Below are 19,650 nucleotides of genomic sequence, written 5' to 3'. Positions count from 1 at the left end.
TGCTCCCCATTGCTCACATTACCGCCCCAACCACCAACCTCTCCCCAAACCCTGGTCCGTGGAAAGAGTGCCTTCCATGAAACAAGTCCCTGCTGTCAAAAAGGTCGGGGAGCACTGCCTTAAAGGATTAAAACAAGAAAAGCAAAACCTTTTAAACCAGAGCCCCAATCTGATGCAGACTGCACAAACCTGATGAGTTTCAGGAAGTTTTCAGAGAAGACACTCACTATAAAAGAAAATCAGTTTAATTTTTAAAGCTCTCCCATGTTTTTAGCGGGTGCCAATGGTCACCTGCCACACTCGCACCAGGTTGTCTGTGTAGCCAGCAAACAGAGTCTGCAAGGGAGAAATGACAGGTTAAATCAGAGCCATGGAGTTCTACAGTCCTGCTACTGCAACAAAGATGGCCCTTTTTAATCACCCACTACTATTCACGGGTGATTATGTATTCCTAGAGGAAGCAACAGCTGGCAGTAAGCACACACAGGTTTGTAAACTGGTGAAGTTAATCAAGGTCTTAATTGAAGACAGGTAACCACTGCCCCATGGACCACAATCTTCCTACTGATGCTGTGTCAGTAAAATGACAATAAGCCATCATTTTACTTATGTCAAAGACACTGGTTTTATAAATGGCTGACGAGCAGAAAGTGAGAAAGGTTAAAAGCTGAATCACCTGAGGACAGACCCACTTACCTGGCCATCAGCAGACCAGGCCAGAGAGGTACACTGAGGCGGCTCTGCCTTGCTGCTGGTACTGATAACTTCTTGCTTCAGTTCATCTACAATGATTTTGCCCTCCAAGTCCTGGGGAAGGGGTAAAACCGGACACTCAGCACTTCAATGCCACTCTCAAAAGCCTCTCTGATCTGTAATTCAGTAATTCTCAAAAGAGAATGATTTTTTTTCCCCCTTGGGGACAGTTGGCAATGCCGAGAGGCATTTTTGTTTGCCACTAGTTTGCTACAGGCATCTTGTGGGAAGTAGAGGCCTGGGAGGCTGTTACACATCCTAAAGTGCACAAGACTGCCTCTTCCAACAATGGATTACCCGAAGTGTCAATTGTGCTGAGGTTGAGTAAATTGCTACACTTGGTCATCCTTCTTTTTCAGTAGGCAAAGATCTACCACCACTGCAAATCCCAATCCCAAGAAGTTTTACTCATTCTTCTCAGGTATCCACTGGCAGTGTGATGGTTCAGTTGTTCAGGAAGTTCAAATCCCACCAGTGAGCCAGATGACACATTGGGAAATAACATTGCCAGGGCTTGCAGAGCCAGGCATCTGGCCTCAACTGCAGCCCACACTCACCCAGATCTTGATGCTAGGGCCCGTAGCAGCACAGAGCCAGTAGCGGTTGGGACTGAAGCACAGGGCATTGATGATGTCCCCACCATCTAGCGTGTAAAGGTGCTTGCCTTCATTGAGGTCCCACAACATGGCCTGGCCATCCTGGGTGGACAAGGCACAAGTGAGGGCAATGTGACTTCTTCCGGATGTTAATCCCATCCACCTTGTCTCAAGATTCTGCCTTAGTTCTTAACTGCTTATCACGGTACCCTGACCTCCCCAAAGCCAATTTCTCAAGTATCAACATTTATCTCTGCTTTTCCTTTAATACATGACACCTCACTAACCCTATCAAGAGTCTCTGACAACTTCAAAATGCATCACTATAAGCTCCAAAAACACAGGATCCTAATCTCATCAGCAGCTTTAAGAAACCAGCTTCACAGAAAAGGATCTCTTTTAAAGAGCATACCATATCTATGTCATTTTCAGAATATTCTTCAGAAACATTTACTCTTAAATTGCTATCTCATTATCTTAGGTATTCTAAGACACTGTCCCCCAATGAGTAGGAGACTCCTGGCCTCTGAATACCTTGCCTCCAGAAGCACAGAGGGATCCATCTGGAGAGACGGTCACAGTGTTCAGGTAGCCTGTGTGGCCAATGTGATTGGTCTTCAGCTTACAGTTTGCCAAGTTCCATACCTGGAATTGTGGGTCATAGGTGAAGAACCTGGCCTGGGGATCCATCAGGGTCAAGAGGGCTCAGCTCAAATAAAAGGCATGGCACCGTGCTTAAAAGTATTCCTGGATAGGACAGCCAATTTCCATTCTATCAGTAACAAAGAAAGGTCAAAGAATCTGTCTTGGCAATGTAAGGACAATGAGGATTAAAACTGGGGAGGGGGAGAAAAAAAAAAAGCTTTCTGTGTTGCCATCTTACAAGGGACTCTGGGTTCCCAATTAGCTACTTCAGACCAAATATCAAAATTTAATGGCCTGTAATGAGCAAATATCAAGAAAATGGTCACTTGAGGAACAAAGCTTTCAGAGCGACCAACTGGGAGGCAGTGGGAACACATTCTGGTTGGCAAAGGCCTTCCACCTTGGGTCCAAGCTCACCTTGACCAACTTGTCCCAGCCACAGGAGACAATAATGGGATTGCTGCTGTTGGGTGAGAAGCGGACGCAAGACACCCACTCTGAGTGGCTCTCATCCTGCAAAGAATGGAAAGGAAATAAGGAGAAACTGTCTTGTCCCATGAAACTGTAGACCCCCACCCCTCCCCTCAGTTACGTGGGATGTTGACAGTCTTGTATTCATACCTTCAGAATCCAAACCTTTAAGACTGACAGAACCCCTTTAGGTTCCAGATGAGGCTTGAAATCACCATATAAAGGCACCATTAAGAAGGGTGGGAGAAAGTGTTCAACATGTGCTCCCTACACGTGCCTTCACTTTACCTGGACAGTGTATTTGCATACACCCAGAGTATTCCATAGCTTGATGGTTTTATCTCGGGAGCCAGAGACAATTTGCCGGTTGTCAGAAGAGAAGGCCACACTCAGCACATCCTTGGTATGGCCTACAAACCGGCGCGTGGTGGTGCCCCTGAAAGGAAGGACGTGGTTACTCTCTAGACCGACTTTGCAAACATTCTTACACAGTCAGACTGTTTCCCTGGCCTGGTTCCTCTCCCAGTGGAGCGGCATCACTCACACAACCCTGGACATGGCTTTGATAACAGCAGGCCCTTGGCCGAGAATATGCCGGAGAATCCCTTCAGAATTGCAGGACATGTCCTCACTCCCATGTGGGGATTGGTTGACAATGTCACCTCTCATCACCAAGATCCTCCGTTATGCCTGACCATCCAAAGACTGAGCTACCAGCACACAACACAGTCAAACTGTGCCTACTCCCAAGTGCAATATCTGATAAAACTGCTCGGCCAGACCACTCCTCAGCAATTCTGTATAACATTAAAAACAAGGAGGGTGGCCACACAACTATCTTCTCCAGGTATTCTCTGCCTTATAGTTCCCACAACGAACCCATCACCCCTGGGAAACCACTTCCAGATATTATCTACCTCATTTCTACCCAGCTTTCCCCCAGTGCCCCAGAGCAGCTACTTGCGTTGTGAGATCCCAGAGGCGAAGGGTTCCATCCCAGGAGCCTGAGAGGGCAAACTGGCCATCTGAGGAGATGACCACGTCACTAACAAAGTGGGAGTGACCCCGAAGAGCACGCTGTGGGATACCGTAGTTGGTCTCATCTCTGGTCAGCTTCCACATGATGATGGTCTTGTCTAAGGGCAGGTAAAACAAAAGAAAACCCAGTGAGAAACCCCACAGCCCACCCTCTGACCTACTGGATAATGCCTCAAGGTGACTGGTGGGCTCACAAGATTAATTAAGGGCGTTTAGGGGGTAGGGGAACTACAGGCTATGACTGCAGTTACTAGCCAAATCCAAGTGACTCTCTATTCAAGAGTCAAGTAGAGCTAAGTGGTACCCTGAGAATTTAACTCAGGTGTGTGGAACTTTACCAGGTTATGGATGCCCCTTTTGGAGATTCAGACCGATTCAACGTCTATTTTAAGTATTTTCTGAGATCTAATGCATTAACACAGCAGCCTGGGTGTGGGAAGACTAGCTGTGGGCCTCCAAAGACTACTGAGGGCTGCAAGAAGTGCTGGAATTAGAAGTCACTTTAGGCGCTACAGGACTGCCTGCTCTCCCTGCAACGTGTTCCACTCAACAAGCTTTCCTATTAAGTGCCAGACATGATCCTAGCCTTAGATGATCCATTTTTAAATAGCGTGGGCGCAAACGCAAGGCACAAGAAGTCTCCAAAGGCAACCAGGTACACAGTGAATAAGAAAAACCCAGAGCAGAATGGGCAGACCCGGGTTAGCCGTGAGACTGATGTCACGAGGTTCTCCGTGGAGTCCCCCCACTTCCCACCGAGTAGACGGCCGGGCGGCAGCTCAGAAACAGCCTCTGGGTTTCAGCATGGGCACTCAGATGGCATGTTGGGTTCATCACCGCGCCGCCCGACCCGTAGGCTGCTAGGCACACAGCCACACACGCGGGTTAGGGTACTAGAGACTTTAAAAAAGCCCCCAACCGTGCAACCCTCCCGGCAGCCATCCGTGTTTCGGAGTCTGCCAAGTGGGGACGCCTCATGGGTTTAGCCGTGCTGACAACTAGGCAGGGGTCAACTCACACCCCACCTCGCGGCCCACAGGCCCAGTCATGCGAAGCGCGCAACGCCCCCTACCCCTCAGTCCTCTACCTGACACCTCAGCCGTACCTCGAGAGGCGGACAGTATCATGTCCGGGAACTGGGGAGTGGTAGCGATCTGGGTCACCCAGCCGTTGTGGCCCTTGAGGGTGCCACGAAGGGTCATCTGTTCAGTCATGACGGCGGCGGATGCGGGTGTCGCCGCAGCGACAAGGATGGAACTGGATAGCTCAGAGAGACGACCCACACACACACGTTCCTGCCGCGGCCCTGCGGAGAGAAAGAGCGAGCAGCTCCGCGCCGGAACCGGAAATATCCGACCTCCCGAGCAAAATGGCGCCCTCCTTATAATTCACTTCTGCTCAAGATGGTGGCGCCGTGTAGTGCACGGTGGGATGTAAAATAAGAAGACCTCACGGTCTCCTCCGCCGCGCAACATAATTCGGCAACACCTTACAAATACATTCCGAAACCAACACGCCCGAATATTTAAAAAAGGCTCCTCACGGTTGGGGCATGAGGTCTAAGAAGCGGAAGAGAGAAAGTGCACGCCCCATTCCCGTAAGGATCGCCTAGCGTCTTCACTCTCCCTACGTGGCTCAGCGCGAACCCGGCCCTTTCCGCTTGGTGGCTTGGTGGGCAGCGGAGAGGGAGCGTAATTTCGTGGGCGCAACTGTGAGTAACGGTGGGCGATGTGAAAAATACGGTATTAAATTTTAAAAATAAACTGTGCTCAGGTAAACTATTAAACCCTAACATTTCCTTGCGCGCGGGGGGCGGGGGCAACTCTTCCCTCAAGAGATTGATGCTCTGATGGTTTTGGTTGAGGAACTCCATGCCCGGAAAGACTTAGTCCACCCAGGACTAAGGCAGGAATGGGCTACAGAGCGGAAAACCGGGGATGGAGGAAAAATCAGTCTGTGGGCTGCTGGACAGTAGCCCGCTCCCTCCTAGGCAAGAGCGCGGAGAGCTCTCGCAGAAACTGAAAGGCCCCGAGAGGAAGGACCTCCGGGTTCTGACTTCTCCGTACTCGCGCCAAACCACTCACAGAAAGGTGAGGGGTTTGCGGGTCCAGGCGTGCCCAAGTATTTCATTCCTGTTTGTAACATGTATTAACTTTATTTTCTCATCTGTGAAATGAGGGTGGGAATAATAGTACCTGCCTCACATGGTGTGGAGAGTAAGTGGGTTAAGATAGGTAAAACGCCGAGAAAAATGCCTGGCAGAGTAAATGCACGCAACTTAGTGAGCGCCTCTTGGGTACCAGACCCTATTTTAGGTCTTGGGAATACAGCTGTGAACAAGATAAAACGTACCTGTTTCTTTGTTGCTTTTTGAGTTTACATACGATGGGATGGAGAGGAGAGAGCTCGAGGGGGAGATTTTAACAAAGATAGGAAGATGTGGGAGAAAGCCCTGAGAATTTATGGGGGGATAATGTTCCAATCGGAGGTAAGAGTCAGTGCAAAAGTACAGAGCTGGAGCGTTGGAGGCCGTGGGGACCAAAACAATGAGATGGAGGTGGGGGGCAGTTGACTGAGGGCCTCGCAGTCTGGGGGAAGGACCTTGGAAAGCCGTGCTAGAACGCGTGCCTTTGGGAAAAAAAGGCAAGCGGCAATGGCAAAGCTGCTGTGGGTTATGGCCACTCAAGTGTGCGAAGAAGGCCAGAATCCGTCCCTTGAGAGCAGCTACTCTCCTGGTCCCTTGCAGACCCCTGCCTTCCTCCGCAGTCACGCTGGTCTCCACCATAGCCTAACGACTGTCCTTTAAGGCTTCCAGGCTTGTACATCACCTGCCTCCATGGCGCCCCCACCTGGCTATCCTGTCGCTTTTCCAACACTGAACTCTACCCCCACCTACGTGTTTTGTTTCTCCTGTGGTCGTGGTAGACCCTCGCGTTTACTCACCCCAGTATCCAGCTCGCTGCCCATGACTCCCGCCGTGCCTGCGCCCCACTGGGCGCTCAGCACAGTGGAGAGGTTAGCGATTCTTTGTCATCTCAGTATGGAATGTGGGATGTGTTGCCCAGCATCTCCTCTCTGCCCTCGAGAACACTGGCTCCTCCACCTCCTACCTCCACTCTCCAAAGACGCCATCACTCAATCACATTATTACATTTTTTCCCCTCGAGAAACCTCATTCGGCTCTCTGTTTCTTGAACTTTGCCCGGGGTGCCCCTGTGGAATCCGCGTCCCCGAGGTAGGCCACCAGGAGACTAGGTTCAAAAGGAGCCAGCCAGGTCCTTCACACCGGCTCAAAGATGGGACCTTTCTGTAACATAGGCTCTTTTCCAGAAGCCTCCCAGATAAGCCCTGCCCTCCCGGGTTCCCCAGCCCACCTCTGCCCAGCCCCTCCCAAGTCCTCTTTGCCCTGCCTCTGGGCCGAGACCCTTGAAGGTGCCTTTCCTCCCCACACTTGTCTCTACTCTTGAGACGTTCTCGCAGCGCGGCCTCCTATGGGGCCAAGGAGGGAATTCAGGTTTTGCCCTGGAGCCCACCAGGACTAAGCCAGTGATGCCAGTGGAGGAGAGAGAGAAATGGGATGTAGTGGAATTTCCTGTTGACCAGAGACCCTGCAGGATTCAGGCTTTCCACTTTAGAGTTTTCCTGCAACCACCACCTGGCCTATCCTTTCTTGGAGGGTAGGCCAGCAGGCCATAATGCCACTGAAAGACAATCTTTAGCCGAAGGAGGCCTTGCCCCAACCCTGGGGACGCTGGGGACCTCTGGCAGTAGCTCCGGCGGGGGCGGGGGTGGTGGTGGTGGAGCAGCCTTTCCTGCCCAGCCCCAGCTGCAGTTGAGCCCCAACCACGCCCACTTCCCTCAAGGGTGTCCGTGGCTTCCTGCTGGGCATCCAGGTCCTCGCCTGGCCCGGTTAGGGTCCACCTGGTCTCCTCACTCCTCTCAAGTAGGAATCTGTAGGTTCACTCTCAGTTAGCAAAGGGAGCCTGGCCTTTGGGAGAAAGGGACATAGAGTAATGTCCCTCCGCTGCTGGATAGTTTGAGAATCAGCTGTGCCTTTCACAACGAAGTCTACTAACTACTCTAGCCAGGTTGGGCCGGGCCTCCAGGCCTCTTCCTTCTCACCCAGGGCATCTTTTCTCCAACCTCAGGGAGGTGGAAGCCTGCTCTCACCTGCCCTTTGGGGAAAATTCAGCTTTCCTCCAAGCCACCTTCTCACTTCTCCAGGCCGCCCATGCCCTATAGGCAAAACTGGTCCTGGCCCCGAGTTTAGTGTTGTCTCACCCACTTATCATCTGAGCCCCTGGGCTGCCCCATCTTTCCCGTCCCAGCAGGCACCACCTCCATTCCATGCAAGGTACGAATCCCACGGAAGAAACTGGAGAGGCTCTTCTAAGGAAGTCTGTCTCACTATTCCTTTTCTGAAGGGAGCCCCCAGGACCCACACAGCTGGAAACAGCCCCTTAGGCTTCTTGCCAGAGGCCCGTGATCTCCGGGAGCAGAGGCCTCCATCCCCTCCTGCCAGCATTCAAGAGGTGAGAGCGGTCTTCCCTTGAATGCTGAGGTGAGGGCTTCTGTAGGTGCTGGGTAAGGGACGGAGGGAAAGGTGTGTGGCCAGGACCAGAGGGCCTGCTGACTGCCAGCCCTGGGCAGGCGGTTTCCCTTCATCATTTTACTGTCCTTCTGCGGATTCAGTGTGTTTGGCTCTGGCATGCCCCATGCTCTGTTGCTGTGACTACATTGGCCCTCCCTTGCTCCTCCAACTCATCCGTTCTCTCCCACACAGAACACACACTGTTCTTCTGCCTGGAAGGCCCACCGTGTCTAACCCCCCTTTTCTTAGTTAAATCTAAGCTTCCTTCAGGTCTCAGCTCCGGTTGCCACATCTGAGAAGCACTCTGTGACCCTCAGATGTAGGTGAGGCTCCTTTATTTCATGCTGTCATAGTGGTGGTGCAGTGTTTGTTGGGTCTCATTTAAATTCTGCCACCGACTCCTCTGAGTGCCCTAAGGACAGGGACTAGGCTGTTTCTGCTCATATGTTGCATTCCCAGCACCTGGTAGAGGCTTTGGTATGAGGAAGATTCTAATCATGGTGGCCAGCCTCACAGGCTGAGTAGTTAGGGGCAAGTAGTTAAAGGGAGGGGCGCTCCAGGCAGAGGGATCAGCTTGGGGGACGAGGTGTGCAAGTGGTTTGCATGCACAGGTTTGGGAGTGATGGTTTCAAGAAGGAAAGTAGAGTGAAATCCAAGGTGGGCAGGGAACCCTAGTGCTTTTGTCCTGAAGCCCAGGACAGTCTCTTTAGGATTATCTCATCCCTCTCCTGCCTAGCCTTGATTTTACTGAAAGGCATCTGTAGTCAGAGTGAAGGCTAGGTTGGAGGAGTAAGACTAGAAACAAGTAGAGTTCAGAAGCTGGACAGGAGGGTCTCCTAGAGGATCGTGAGAGTCTTACAAAGGAAAGGACAGAGGACTTAACCAAAGGCCTTATGAGTGAGGGGTTGACCATCTCTTCCAATCCATCTCTACCCTGCTTCCTTTACTCCAGGGTCTAGACTCGGGTTCTGAATACAGAAGCTATTTAATGATTGAGGCCTAAAGAATTAAGTTCAAAAAGGCTGGAGACAAGGAAATGTGAGACTGTAATTATAGGTTCTGTTCCATTCTTCCTAGTGAGAGGTGGGGATGTGGCATTAAATCAATGCTGGGAACAGATCTTAGAAAGAAATCACATGCCATTTTTTAATGTCTCTTGAAAAAGATTCCTTGTCCATCTTAGCCAGTAATCTGAGGTCTAACAGTCGCCTAGAAAGCTGCTAAGGCATTCTATTGGGTCTTCTCTGCGAGAGGGACTGTGGGATTCCCCAGGGCCTGGGTGCTTTAGCAGATGTGCAGAGTCAGAGGCTATGAAAGTGGGCATGATCTGGTCAGGTGTATTCCAGGCAGGACTATAAGAAATGCCAGCAGAAGGCAAGCTTCTTGCCTTGTTAAAGGATTTAAAGCAGCATTAGGTGGTAGGGAGAGACAAAAGGTGGCCCAAGGTGCCTGTTCTCGGCTTTTTACCAGGAAGAGGATTTCATATGAACCAGGGTCAGGAGATTATGTTGAAATGGAACGTTGAAGCTAGCTAGCTCACTACAAGATATGACAGCTGAGGAGACAGCCCTCAGCTCTCATAACCCTTCCCTGCTCACACCTGGGTTAAACAGCCAGCGCCTGCTGAGAAATTCCATCCTTTGCTACAGAGGGAGAGAAGGGATTTTATGTGCCTAGGAAATGGTAGACAAAAAAGGGGGTGTGACCTCCAGGGATCCTCTTGCAGGCCACCTGGATCCCCATTTATCTTTGCAGGGGCCCTGCTAGATGCCAAGTGGAATTTTCGACCAGAAGCCTCTGACCAACTCTGGATCTGAATCCTTTAGGATGGGAGAAAAGGCAAGGAAGGCCTAAGCATGAACCTCAGTTAGTGAGATAGATATGGAGGAATGAACCTCCCTGTTCTTTAAGGCTATATCTAATTCAAATCCCTGAGGTATCCATTTTCCCCCCTTTTTGGAAGGGGGATAGTTGGGGAGAAGAGTAGCAGGTCTCCTAGTAACAGGAGCCTTGTGGCATCTCCTCCTATACTTCCCACATGCACAGATGAGCTGTTTCGCCAAGCCCCAGATTCTCATACTGTACCTCTGAGGACTCTGGCTTGTGGGCAAACACTATCATTAAAAGTTAAATTTATCATTACCTTTAGCTCTCACAGTCTCCTCTTCAGCCCTGCTATTCTTAGAACCTCTCACTTCATCTTCTCTCATTAACACTGCTGGCGCAAACTGCTTTCCCTTCCAGGACTCCAAGACCTCCTCACCACCTTCTGTCAGGATCTAGTGTGAAAGGAGAAAGGGAAGAACCTATTTACCTGCTTAAATACTAGGTTCTGCCCCTCATCCCATTTTCAAAAAGTCAGGCATGAAATAAAACCTTATTTATACTTACACTCCTCCTGTTTTGAGGTTCTAGCCCCAGCTTTTTTGGGGAAGAGGGTAATGGGGTTTTTTTTAGCTGCTTTTCACTAGAGTTCTCCCCTGTCACATCTCTTACATGTGATCCACACGGATCACAACTGTAACCGGCTCAAGGCCATTTTGGTCAGATTTTTAAAAAAAAGAGAGCTGCCTTTTCTCCTTTTATACCTAAAAATATCACCTTACAGCCGTCTCTCTCCTGACTGAGAAAAGAAAGTTGTCTTACTTCTCCTTTTTCTTCTTCCCTTTGGACTTTACTACTCCTGAAGGTCCTAGGAAGGACCAGAGTTCAACCTGCCTTTTTTTGTATAGAACTGTACAGTTCAACATGATTTGACAGCCACTACCCATATATGACTATTTAAATTAAAATTAAATACAATGAAAGATTCGGTTCCTGAGTTGCACTTGCCACGTTTCAAGAGCTCAAGTCATATGTAGCCTGTGGTGCCTCTACTATATTGCATAGCACAGATTTAGAAAACCTCCATCATTGCAGAAAGTCCTTTTCGAGCTGGTATAGAGGGCTAGTGTCCCTGTCTCCCCCTTTTTGTAATCCTATTTTATCAGTCCATAGATATTTGTGCTAACTTCACTGTTATAGGATAGCTTTCAAAGGTGGTCAGGGATTAGGGGTGGGAAACAGCACAGAATCTCTTGGTCCTATAAATGTTTCAGAAGGGATGGCATAGGGACCAGAGGTTGATGGCCAATCTAAGGAGGAGCCTCAGATTTTAAGGAAGTGCTTTAAGGGCTGATGTTATATAATATGTATCAGCCCAGGGGTTCTCCCACTCTGACAGGAACAGAGAGGCTCTGGTCTTATCTATAAGTTCTGAATAATACTTAAAAAAACAAAATAAACAATTGCCCTGTGGCCCTGCTGAAACTAAGGAATAGCTGAAGTGATTGCCTTTTCTTGCTAATTGTTTCTAGATCTCAATTTCATATACTGCTTTATCTGTTTTAGCCCTTGATGGCAGTGATATAGACAGCTCTAATGTTTACAAAAGGCCTGTTGACCCTGCCACCTGTATGCCAAGAGCTGGGAGAAGTGGGGGTCATATCAATTAATCCACTGATGCTAAGGCTACATTTAATAAAATTCCAGATAGGTGAGGCTGTTCTTCCACTGAACACTTTTGAACACCTGTGCTAGGCACTGGCTATAGGGCCTAAGTGAGGCTAGTAATGGCACGTCCGTAGATCTGACCACTTTTCCCTGAGACTGGACAAGTGGTTCTCAACCAGGGATGCTTTTGCACCACCCCTCCCCAAGACATTTGGCAAGGTCTGGAGACATTTGTCGTTGTCACAATGGTGGAGAAGTGCTCCATACATCTAGTGGGTAGAGTCCACGGATGCTACTAAGCATCCTTGAATGCACAGGACATCCCCCACGCCCCAAAGCAAAGAACTATCTCACTCAAAATGTCAAGAGTGCTGAGGTTGAGAAACCCTGGTCTAGACCACAAAATGGATCAGTTCTTCGTGCCAAGACTAATCATGCGGTCCAGGGTCAGAAGGATAGTAAGTGAGGCTAACAAGTGTCTGATAAATTGGGAAAGAAAAAAAATTAGGAGTCAGTGCAACAGTGACCTCCATAAAGATGAAGGGCAGGTATAACTGGAGTGTGTTTAACTGCACTGGAATGCTAAGAGCTAAGGTCATGGTGCAATTGGAGTTCAGGATTTCAGATGTGTAGCAAGTCTGTGTGAAGATGAGGTGCAGGGTACAGCCACAGGAGTAGAGAGGAGCAAGCTTAAACAGTCTGTCTTGTGATACAGCAGTCAACAGCTGAACCTAGTAGGGAAGACATTGAATAAGCAGATGAGCGTCTGGTGCATGTAGATATATGTCAGTTTTTCTCAATGTTTTTGTAACCCACACCTTTACTTTCCATATACCTTCACATCTCACATTCTCTCTCCCTCAGTGTTATTTAAAATTTCAAAATTAAGTTTCATGATTAAAATTAATCAAAGCAATGGTAAATTTTGGAAGGCAAAAATTTATTCAGATTATGTAATAACCATGTCACTATTAAGCCTTAACTTTTCTTTCCTGGATGGTGTAGAAGATGCAACAAAACACAAGCTGCTTTGACAACACTCTTGCAGTGTTTTCTCCCACAGTTAGTTATACCAAAAAAAAAAAGCTTTTAAGATATAAGGAGAAAATGGAATAACGAATGGATTAAAGTCTGAAAGTTTCTAGTCAAAACAATCAGACTTTGAGTTCCACAAACTCCTCCTGAAGTTTTTCCAGTGAGGACTGAACATCAGTGTGAAACATTTTTCCCAAAAGCTACCGCAGGTAGGTCTCAAGAACAAGGTCAAGAACACATCACCCAAAATAGTTTTAGATTCCCTTCCTTCCTTCCTTTTCCTTCCTTCCTTTTCTTTCCTTCCTTCCTTCTCTCTTTCTTCCTTTCCTGGAAATAACATTCATGTATCCCATTCTCTAAAGATTGACCAAGAAAATTAAGACATTTTTAGCATGAGTTTGCTATCTGTAGCTAGATTTTTGGCAAGTACTTAAAGTATTTCGTAATGAGCAGTGATGTTGGTGTTTGCCCCCTGACATTTCAGGGTCAATGTATTTTAAGCCTCAACGTGTTAAATTATGCTTGAAGTTTTTTTTTTGTTTGTTTGTTTTTTTGTGGTACGCGGGCCTCTCACTGTTGTGGCCTCTCCCGTTGCGGAGCACAGGCTCCAGACGTGCAGGCTCAGCAGCCATGGCTCACGGGCCCAGCCGCTCCGCGGCACGTGGGATCTTCCCGGACCGGGGCATGAGCCCGTGTCCCCTGCATCGGCAGGCGCACTCCCAGCCACTGCGCCACCAGGGAAGCCCAATTTTTGAAGTTTTAAAGTACAGATTCTTTATCACAGGTGTCCCCAAATCAGTTCTGTCCATAAATTCAGCTGAACTAAGTTCTTTGACAACCAAGGAACCTCAGTATATGACAGAAAATACTCTCAACAGCATTCAGATTCAGATGTACTATTTTTCACAACAGTTATGCTGACAGCAAGGCTTAAGATTTCCAGTAGATTATGGGCAGACTGATGGAAGTCGATGCTTGATGGTGACTGCTGCAGTACATCTTTCTTTCTTTCTTTCAAAATACATTTATTTATTTATGGCTGTGTTGGGTCTTTGTTGCTGTGCACGGGCCTTCTCTAGTTGCGGTGAGCGGGGGCTACTCTTCATTGTGGTGTGCAGGTTTCTCACTGTGGTGGCTTCTCTTGTTGCAGAGCACAGGCTCTAGGCGCAGGGCTTCAGTAGTTGTGGCATGCGGGCTCAGTAGTTGTGGCTCATGGGCTCTAGAGCGCAGGCTCAGTAGTTGTGGCGCACAGGCTTAGTTGCTCCGCAGCATGTGGGATCTCCCTGGACCAGGGCTCGAACCCGTGTTCCCTGCATTGGCAGGCGGATTCTTAGCCACTGCGCCACCAGGGAAGCCCTGCAGTACATCTTGAATGCCAGTTTTCTTGAATTTTTGACAAAGACCCATATCTAAAACATGTCATTGCTGTAGCACTACCAACATATACTCCTATAATTTTTTTCTTCCAACTAAGTTCATTTCAAACAACTTCAAAAATATTGTCTTTAGTGCTCGTTTAGTGAAAATAGCACATCCACAGTTTTTAAAGCCTTATTCTGAACATAAACAAAGCACAATTTTCTTCATCAGTAGATTAATCTCAACTAATAGCAAAGAAGGATGAGCTGTTTTTTTTAAAACCTGATGTTTGATATGCTCAGTCAATGAATTCAGAGTTCAGACGCAGAAGTTGATGAAGAAATTCTGGAATTCCTCAATTTCCTCGCAAAGTTGTGGCAGCATTCGGAATGCAAGGTTTCACAAGTTTCTCCATTTTTTTTCTCCTTTGCAGTTAAAAGGGCTATTTAATAGTAAGCTTTCATTGCCTTTGAAGATTCCTGTTAATATTCCAATACTGTCCAGTCTTAAAACTGCAGAGAATTGTGCTCTGCAGAATACTGTTTTTAGTGGCATAACTTTAACAGTGTTTGGCATGTGTCACTGCCCAACACTTTCAGATAACTCAGCCGAAGAAGTTGACCCTATCTTCTGCATAATACATGAATCCATACTTGATAAAAGCCTCAAAAAATTTTTGGCTGCCATCTTTAGCTACCTCAAAGGAGAAAACAGAAAAACAAGGAGTACTGATGATGGAAGCATCTGGTCCCTCTTGCAGAGCGATGAATGACTTTATCAGCGGCAGCTGGGTGGCAGGGCAATTACAGGCATCCAGTTATGCCTGAGCCTCAACAAGTGAAATCTTTGTTCATTTTCTTTTTATACACCCGTCTGCCGCCTAAAACCTGACACCATTTAATGGTGCCCTTGGTCAATCTAAATGATCTTATTTTCATAATCCTCTGATTCTAGCTTGAAGAGTCAAGACGAACTCTAACTCATGGGATGGACAAAATGGAAGATGTAAATAAGTAAACTTTTCAGAGCTAAAAAGCCTCTTCTTATACAAAATTAAACTTTAAGGAATAGCAGTATAAATGGCACCATATCCACAACAAACATCTCTGGGTATCCAACTAGTTATACACCCCACTGACAATAGGCCTTATTCTGAATGATTCTTGCTCCATCTTTGTATTCCCACCAGCCAAGGAGTTCTTTCCAATTTATTTCTTATATTATGAAAAATTAAATCTTTTTTTCTTTTTAACATTATAATACTAAATATGATTTTATAAATGATAACTCTCCCCATACCCTGCAATGCTGGTATGTGTGAAGGGAGGGGGCGAGAATGCCTTTCTTTTCTATTCCTGAAAATCACTGACCTATTCCTTGAGTCTATGAGTAACAACTCCCGACTCATAGTCCCTAAAACTAAAAAAGCTTGATCACCTCCAAAGTAAGATTAAAATCTTGTTGAATTAGTAGCCAACAACAGAGAATTTAACGTAACCAGAACTATGTGGTGGCTAATGTATAGCATACTAAATAAACCATTATATAAAAATAGTTCTGGGCTTTCCTGGTGGCGCAGTGGTTGAGAGTCCGCCTGCCGATGCAGGGGATGCGGGTTCGTGCCCCGGTCCAGGAAGATCCCACATGCCGCAGAGCAGCTGGGCCCATGAGCCATGGACGCTGAGCCTGCGCGTCCAGAGCCTGTGCTCCGCAACGGGAGAGGCCACAGCAGTAAAGGCCCGCGTACCGCAAAAAAAAAAAAAAAAAAAAAAAAGTTCCATATAATGTTAACTATTGTGAGAGTATTGTGAGAGTTTTGTATACTATGATTCTAAATCATGCCACTGTAAGGTGCATGTTTACCAATGAAAGGAAGTGACAAAACTATAAACTGTATAAAGAATGAAAGACTATGTCAGTTAATATCAGTTTACACATAGCCTACATAATTTTTACGTCTTCAGTGTAACTCCTATGTTTGGTAACACCATCAACCTAAGTTCTGGTATATGTTTGAAAATAAGTTTTATTTTTTAAAAAAATATTACATATTTTGAAAGGGATTATCTCCTATTTGTTTAACTTGGTTTTGCTGTTTATACTTACTAAGGTGCTTTATAAATAACTTCTGAGGTTTCAAATGAGTGTTAGCTGGTCTCCCCAGATGAAAAGACCACCTCTTTTCTCTTGTCTAAATTGGCTTTCAATTAAAATTTTGGTTTCAAAATCCTTTCTCGAGAATCCTAGCAGAGGAATGAAAGGTTACCTCCTCTCCTCAGCTTCAATGTACCAAAACCCAGAAATATAGGACATAGTTTCTTCTATAAGCAAACTTAATTATTACCCTGGGGGGAAAGCATGGTAGTAGGGTTTATCCTTACATCATATTAATATGATGATGGAACTAGCAGTGGTTTGTAGTGAAGATTTGAGTCTTAACTGTGCACTTGCCAATAGTTACTGTGAAATGGGGGGTGATGATATTATCTAATATGTAATGCCTGTAGGGCAGTGTTATGTTTGTGTTTTGAAACCAAGTATACACCTGTGTACATATAATTTAAAAGTTTCATAAAACAATACTTACTGTGCTCCCATGCACTCTGATATTTTCTCTTCTCTTTCATTTAAAAATAATGCTGGGCATAATCCATTTATTTTTAAGACCCACTAATTGGTCAAAATCTATGGTTTGAAAGTCACTGCTGTAGAAGAACATGAGGAAATACATTTTATAAACTAAAGCACTACTAAGACGTGAGCAGTTGCTATTGATTATAAGACTTATGGACTTGAAGGCAACCTCTCCCTCCTTGGGTACTACTAGCAGTCACATCCATCTAGGCTTTTTGACAGTATTCATGCTGTCATTGAGACAATTTTCTAATACTCAGATCAGGCCTAGAAAGCAAGGTATTAACCAAATCAGAACCCAAAGAAATGAAAGGAAACTAGAGGAAAGTCAAACTAAAGAAACATTTGTTCAGCGCTTTATGGTTTATAAAATACTTTCACATATATGATCTCTTTTAATCTTAACAAGCCTAAGGGAAAAGTAAAGCTAAGAGGTTGAGACTTGCCCAAGATTAGACAGTAAATTGCAGAGCCAGGTCATCTGATCCTAAATCCTTAACTTCTTCCACTCTGATAAAATACCAGGTAAGGAAAGTGATCAGGCCAAGAGGTTTATTCTGAACCATCAAAGATGTTTATGCCCTCTGCCTTTCTCTACAGGGAAAATGGGCCCTACTGAAGGTGGGAAAGTGACCCCAGACTTTGGGAGGGTGGGTGTGTCCAGTTGCTCTATTAGTCCAGGAATCACACCTGGATTTTTGGTCTAACCAGTATTAGTCCTCTGTTTTGACACTGCTTGTGCTGACGTCCTGAATGTCTGTTATCTACAAGTACTGTGGCTTTCCATTCCTATATATTAAGGATCCCCGAGTCTTGGTCAGGTATAGACTCAGGACTCACATCAGAGGGAAATTAAGTACTGGGGGTGGGGGGGGTCTGTCACTTATACCCCCTTATACTTCGGTAGATTGAAAGGGAGTAACAACAGTGGTCAGCTCCCAGTTACTGTCTTTTGTCAGTTTCCTCTGGGGAAGCCAGTCAGCCTCAGCCAATGTCTCCTTCGTCCACATATACCCATCTCTCTCCACCCTGTGCCCCATCTGTCACAAAAGAAGAGGCTCAACTGCCAAGTCCCCAGCTCCCCTGGTTTCTCCTCCACTCCCTTCAAATCCCCACATTCCCTCATGCCGCTCACCTTGTACTCATGAACCACTTCCTCCATTGGCACCACGCTGTGCTGTTTTTGGCTCCTGGATTCTCGACACACCACACAGACGGCCTCTTTGTCCACCTCACAGAATAGTTTCAGAGCTTCTTGGTGTTTGGAGCAGATGCCCTGATCATTCCCCTGGCTCCCTCGATTAGGAGTGGGGCACATCTGGCGAATTATCTGGACCATGTTGGCCAGCTGCAAGTTGGGACGAAAGCTGCGACGCGTAAAGCTCTTTTGGCATTGGGGGCAGATGAACTGCCGTGGAGGGGCCGGGGGAGGAGGCAGGTGAGTGTCAGGATACAGCTCTTGGTCGTCCTCATCGTATTCTTCCAATATCTCCTCTTCTGGGTAGACGTCAGTTCTCAGGTCATGTCTCACGCCTCCCAGGTAATAGTCCGTATCCTCCTCTTCTTCCTCCTGGTCCCACACATAATCCACGTTGTCCCAATCCCTTACGCCACCGTCACCGTCCCAGAGTTCATCATCCTCTTGGTCCTGGCACAACTCCTCGTCAGCATTCCCCTGGTATAAAACCTCTCGAATGGAGTTGCCCCATCCACCGATGGCCCCCACCGCCTCGCCGTCCTCCTCCCATTCACCTTCCTCTTCGTCCCTGACTTCCTCATCATCTTCCTTGCCCCACAGCTGCGTCACACTCCCTCGGCAGAAGTTATGCCCGCAGCCGATGGATACGGGATCCTTGGAGTGATCCAGGCAGATGGCACACACCGCTTCCTCCTGAAGGGTCTGCGAGGCGTTGGGAGCAGCGGCATAGCCAGCCATCTTAACGCGCTGCCGGTTGGTATGGATGCGTCCGCTCACAGCTGAGACGCGGGGGACACACCTGCAGGCCTGCCTCCAAGCGACGCTGGTGATCCAAAGCTGTCCCCAACCCTGCTCTGCCTACTCGGGCCCTCAGAGAAGCCTTGCGCCCCTCTCTGACTCTCCCCAGCTTTAAGCGCGAAAGCCCCAGGCCCGAACTCACAGCTGCCCTCGGAAGGCAGCGGGGGCGGAACCAGGCTGCGGCCCCCACCTCCCTTTGAGACTCAGCGTGCAAACTCGGATCCCTTCACGTTTCTCGCCTCCCTCCCGGTTTGCCTGACCTGGCAGCTTCCGCTTCAGAAGCCGGCGCTCCTCACCCCGCCAGAGGTGACCGAAAATGACGCAAGCACGTTAATCCACACTCGGGAGGGGGCGCACTGGGCGGACGGAGGGCCACCTCTCTATGGTTTCCCCCGGAAACCGGAGACGCGACCCCCGGAAACCCCTGCAGCCTATCCAGCTGCCCCAGACAGGAAAGAGGGCCTAGTCAGAATGGGTGGAGGCGGCGAGAGAATCAGTTTAAGCCACTGAGCGCTCTAATCAGCCAGACGCAGAGGGTCCAACAGCCGCTCAGGAAAGCCCGTCCCCAGATGGACCCAAAAGGGTGGGGACTGCGGTGGCTGACCTCTGGTACTCTCGTGCACTTCCGGCCCCTCTACCCAGAGGCCTTTGTGGTAGAGAGGATTCTGTCTGCACTGCTGCAGCGCTCGAGGGCGTGGTCTGTAGCAACCTGGCGGGATCGAGCTCACTGCGCAGTTGGGTGGCGGTGAGATCAAAGAATCTCGCGTGAAGACTTGGGTGCTTCCAACTTTCCTCAGACCAATTCACCCCTTTCTTGCTGCCTGCCCTCAGCAGGCACCAGCTTCGCCTGTGGATCTTTTTACCTCCATTTATAATCCTTCCATTCACCATCCACTCACCATGCATGCATGCATGCATCCACCCACCCAAATAACCATTCATTTTTCATCCATCATAGGCATGCATAACCCATCAATCCATTTATCCATCCATTTTCATCTATCCACGTTATAGGAACAAAAAAATGAGTAAGGCATGAT

At 47.8% G+C, this 19,650-nt stretch overlaps 2 protein-coding genes and 2 non-coding genes across 4 annotated transcripts; all 4 read right to left on the bottom strand.

The window, feature by feature from the left end:
* Nucleotides 1-229: 229 nt before the first annotated feature.
* Nucleotides 230-4,841, bottom strand: RACK1 (receptor for activated C kinase 1). Its single transcript, XM_022558652.2, has 8 exons — nt 4,609-4,841; nt 3,430-3,601; nt 2,754-2,901; nt 2,412-2,507; nt 1,884-1,994; nt 1,311-1,451; nt 697-807; nt 230-336 (listed from the first exon to the last, which is right to left on the bottom strand). The coding sequence occupies exons 1-8, from the start codon at nt 4,715-4,717 to the stop codon at nt 271-273; spliced, it is 954 nt and encodes a 317-aa protein (XP_022414360.1). The 5' UTR covers nt 4,718-4,841; the 3' UTR covers nt 230-270.
* On the bottom strand, nt 3,066-3,144 carry LOC115803116 (small nucleolar RNA SNORD96 family). The gene has a single exon (XR_004023775.1). It is a non-coding gene; the product is annotated as a small nucleolar RNA SNORD96 family (small nucleolar RNA).
* LOC115803118 (small nucleolar RNA SNORD95) lies at nt 4,279-4,346 on the bottom strand. The gene has a single exon (XR_004023777.1). It is a non-coding gene; the product is annotated as a small nucleolar RNA SNORD95 (small nucleolar RNA).
* Nucleotides 4,842-8,987: 4,146 nt separating the features above from the next.
* On the bottom strand, nt 8,988-19,605 carry TRIM52 (tripartite motif containing 52). The gene is given in 5 exon segments (XM_089905182.1): nt 8,988-12,088; nt 12,090-12,119; nt 12,121-12,174; nt 12,177-12,317; nt 17,750-19,605. Coding segments are annotated over 5 exon segments (1,119 nt in total). The 5' UTR covers nt 18,551-19,605; the 3' UTR covers nt 8,988-11,995.
* Nucleotides 19,606-19,650: the final 45 nt, after the last annotated feature.

The sequence above is a fragment of the Delphinapterus leucas genome, unplaced genomic scaffold (genome assembly GCF_059928025.1).
Source record: "Delphinapterus leucas isolate spDelLeu-1000000601 "Yukka" unplaced genomic scaffold, BTC_Dleu_Yukka2 spDelLeu_asBTCV2_sq25, whole genome shotgun sequence".
In the NCBI taxonomy this organism is placed as follows: Eukaryota; Metazoa; Chordata; class Mammalia; order Artiodactyla; family Monodontidae; genus Delphinapterus; species Delphinapterus leucas.
This window is presented reverse-complemented; position numbering and strand designations above follow the sequence as displayed.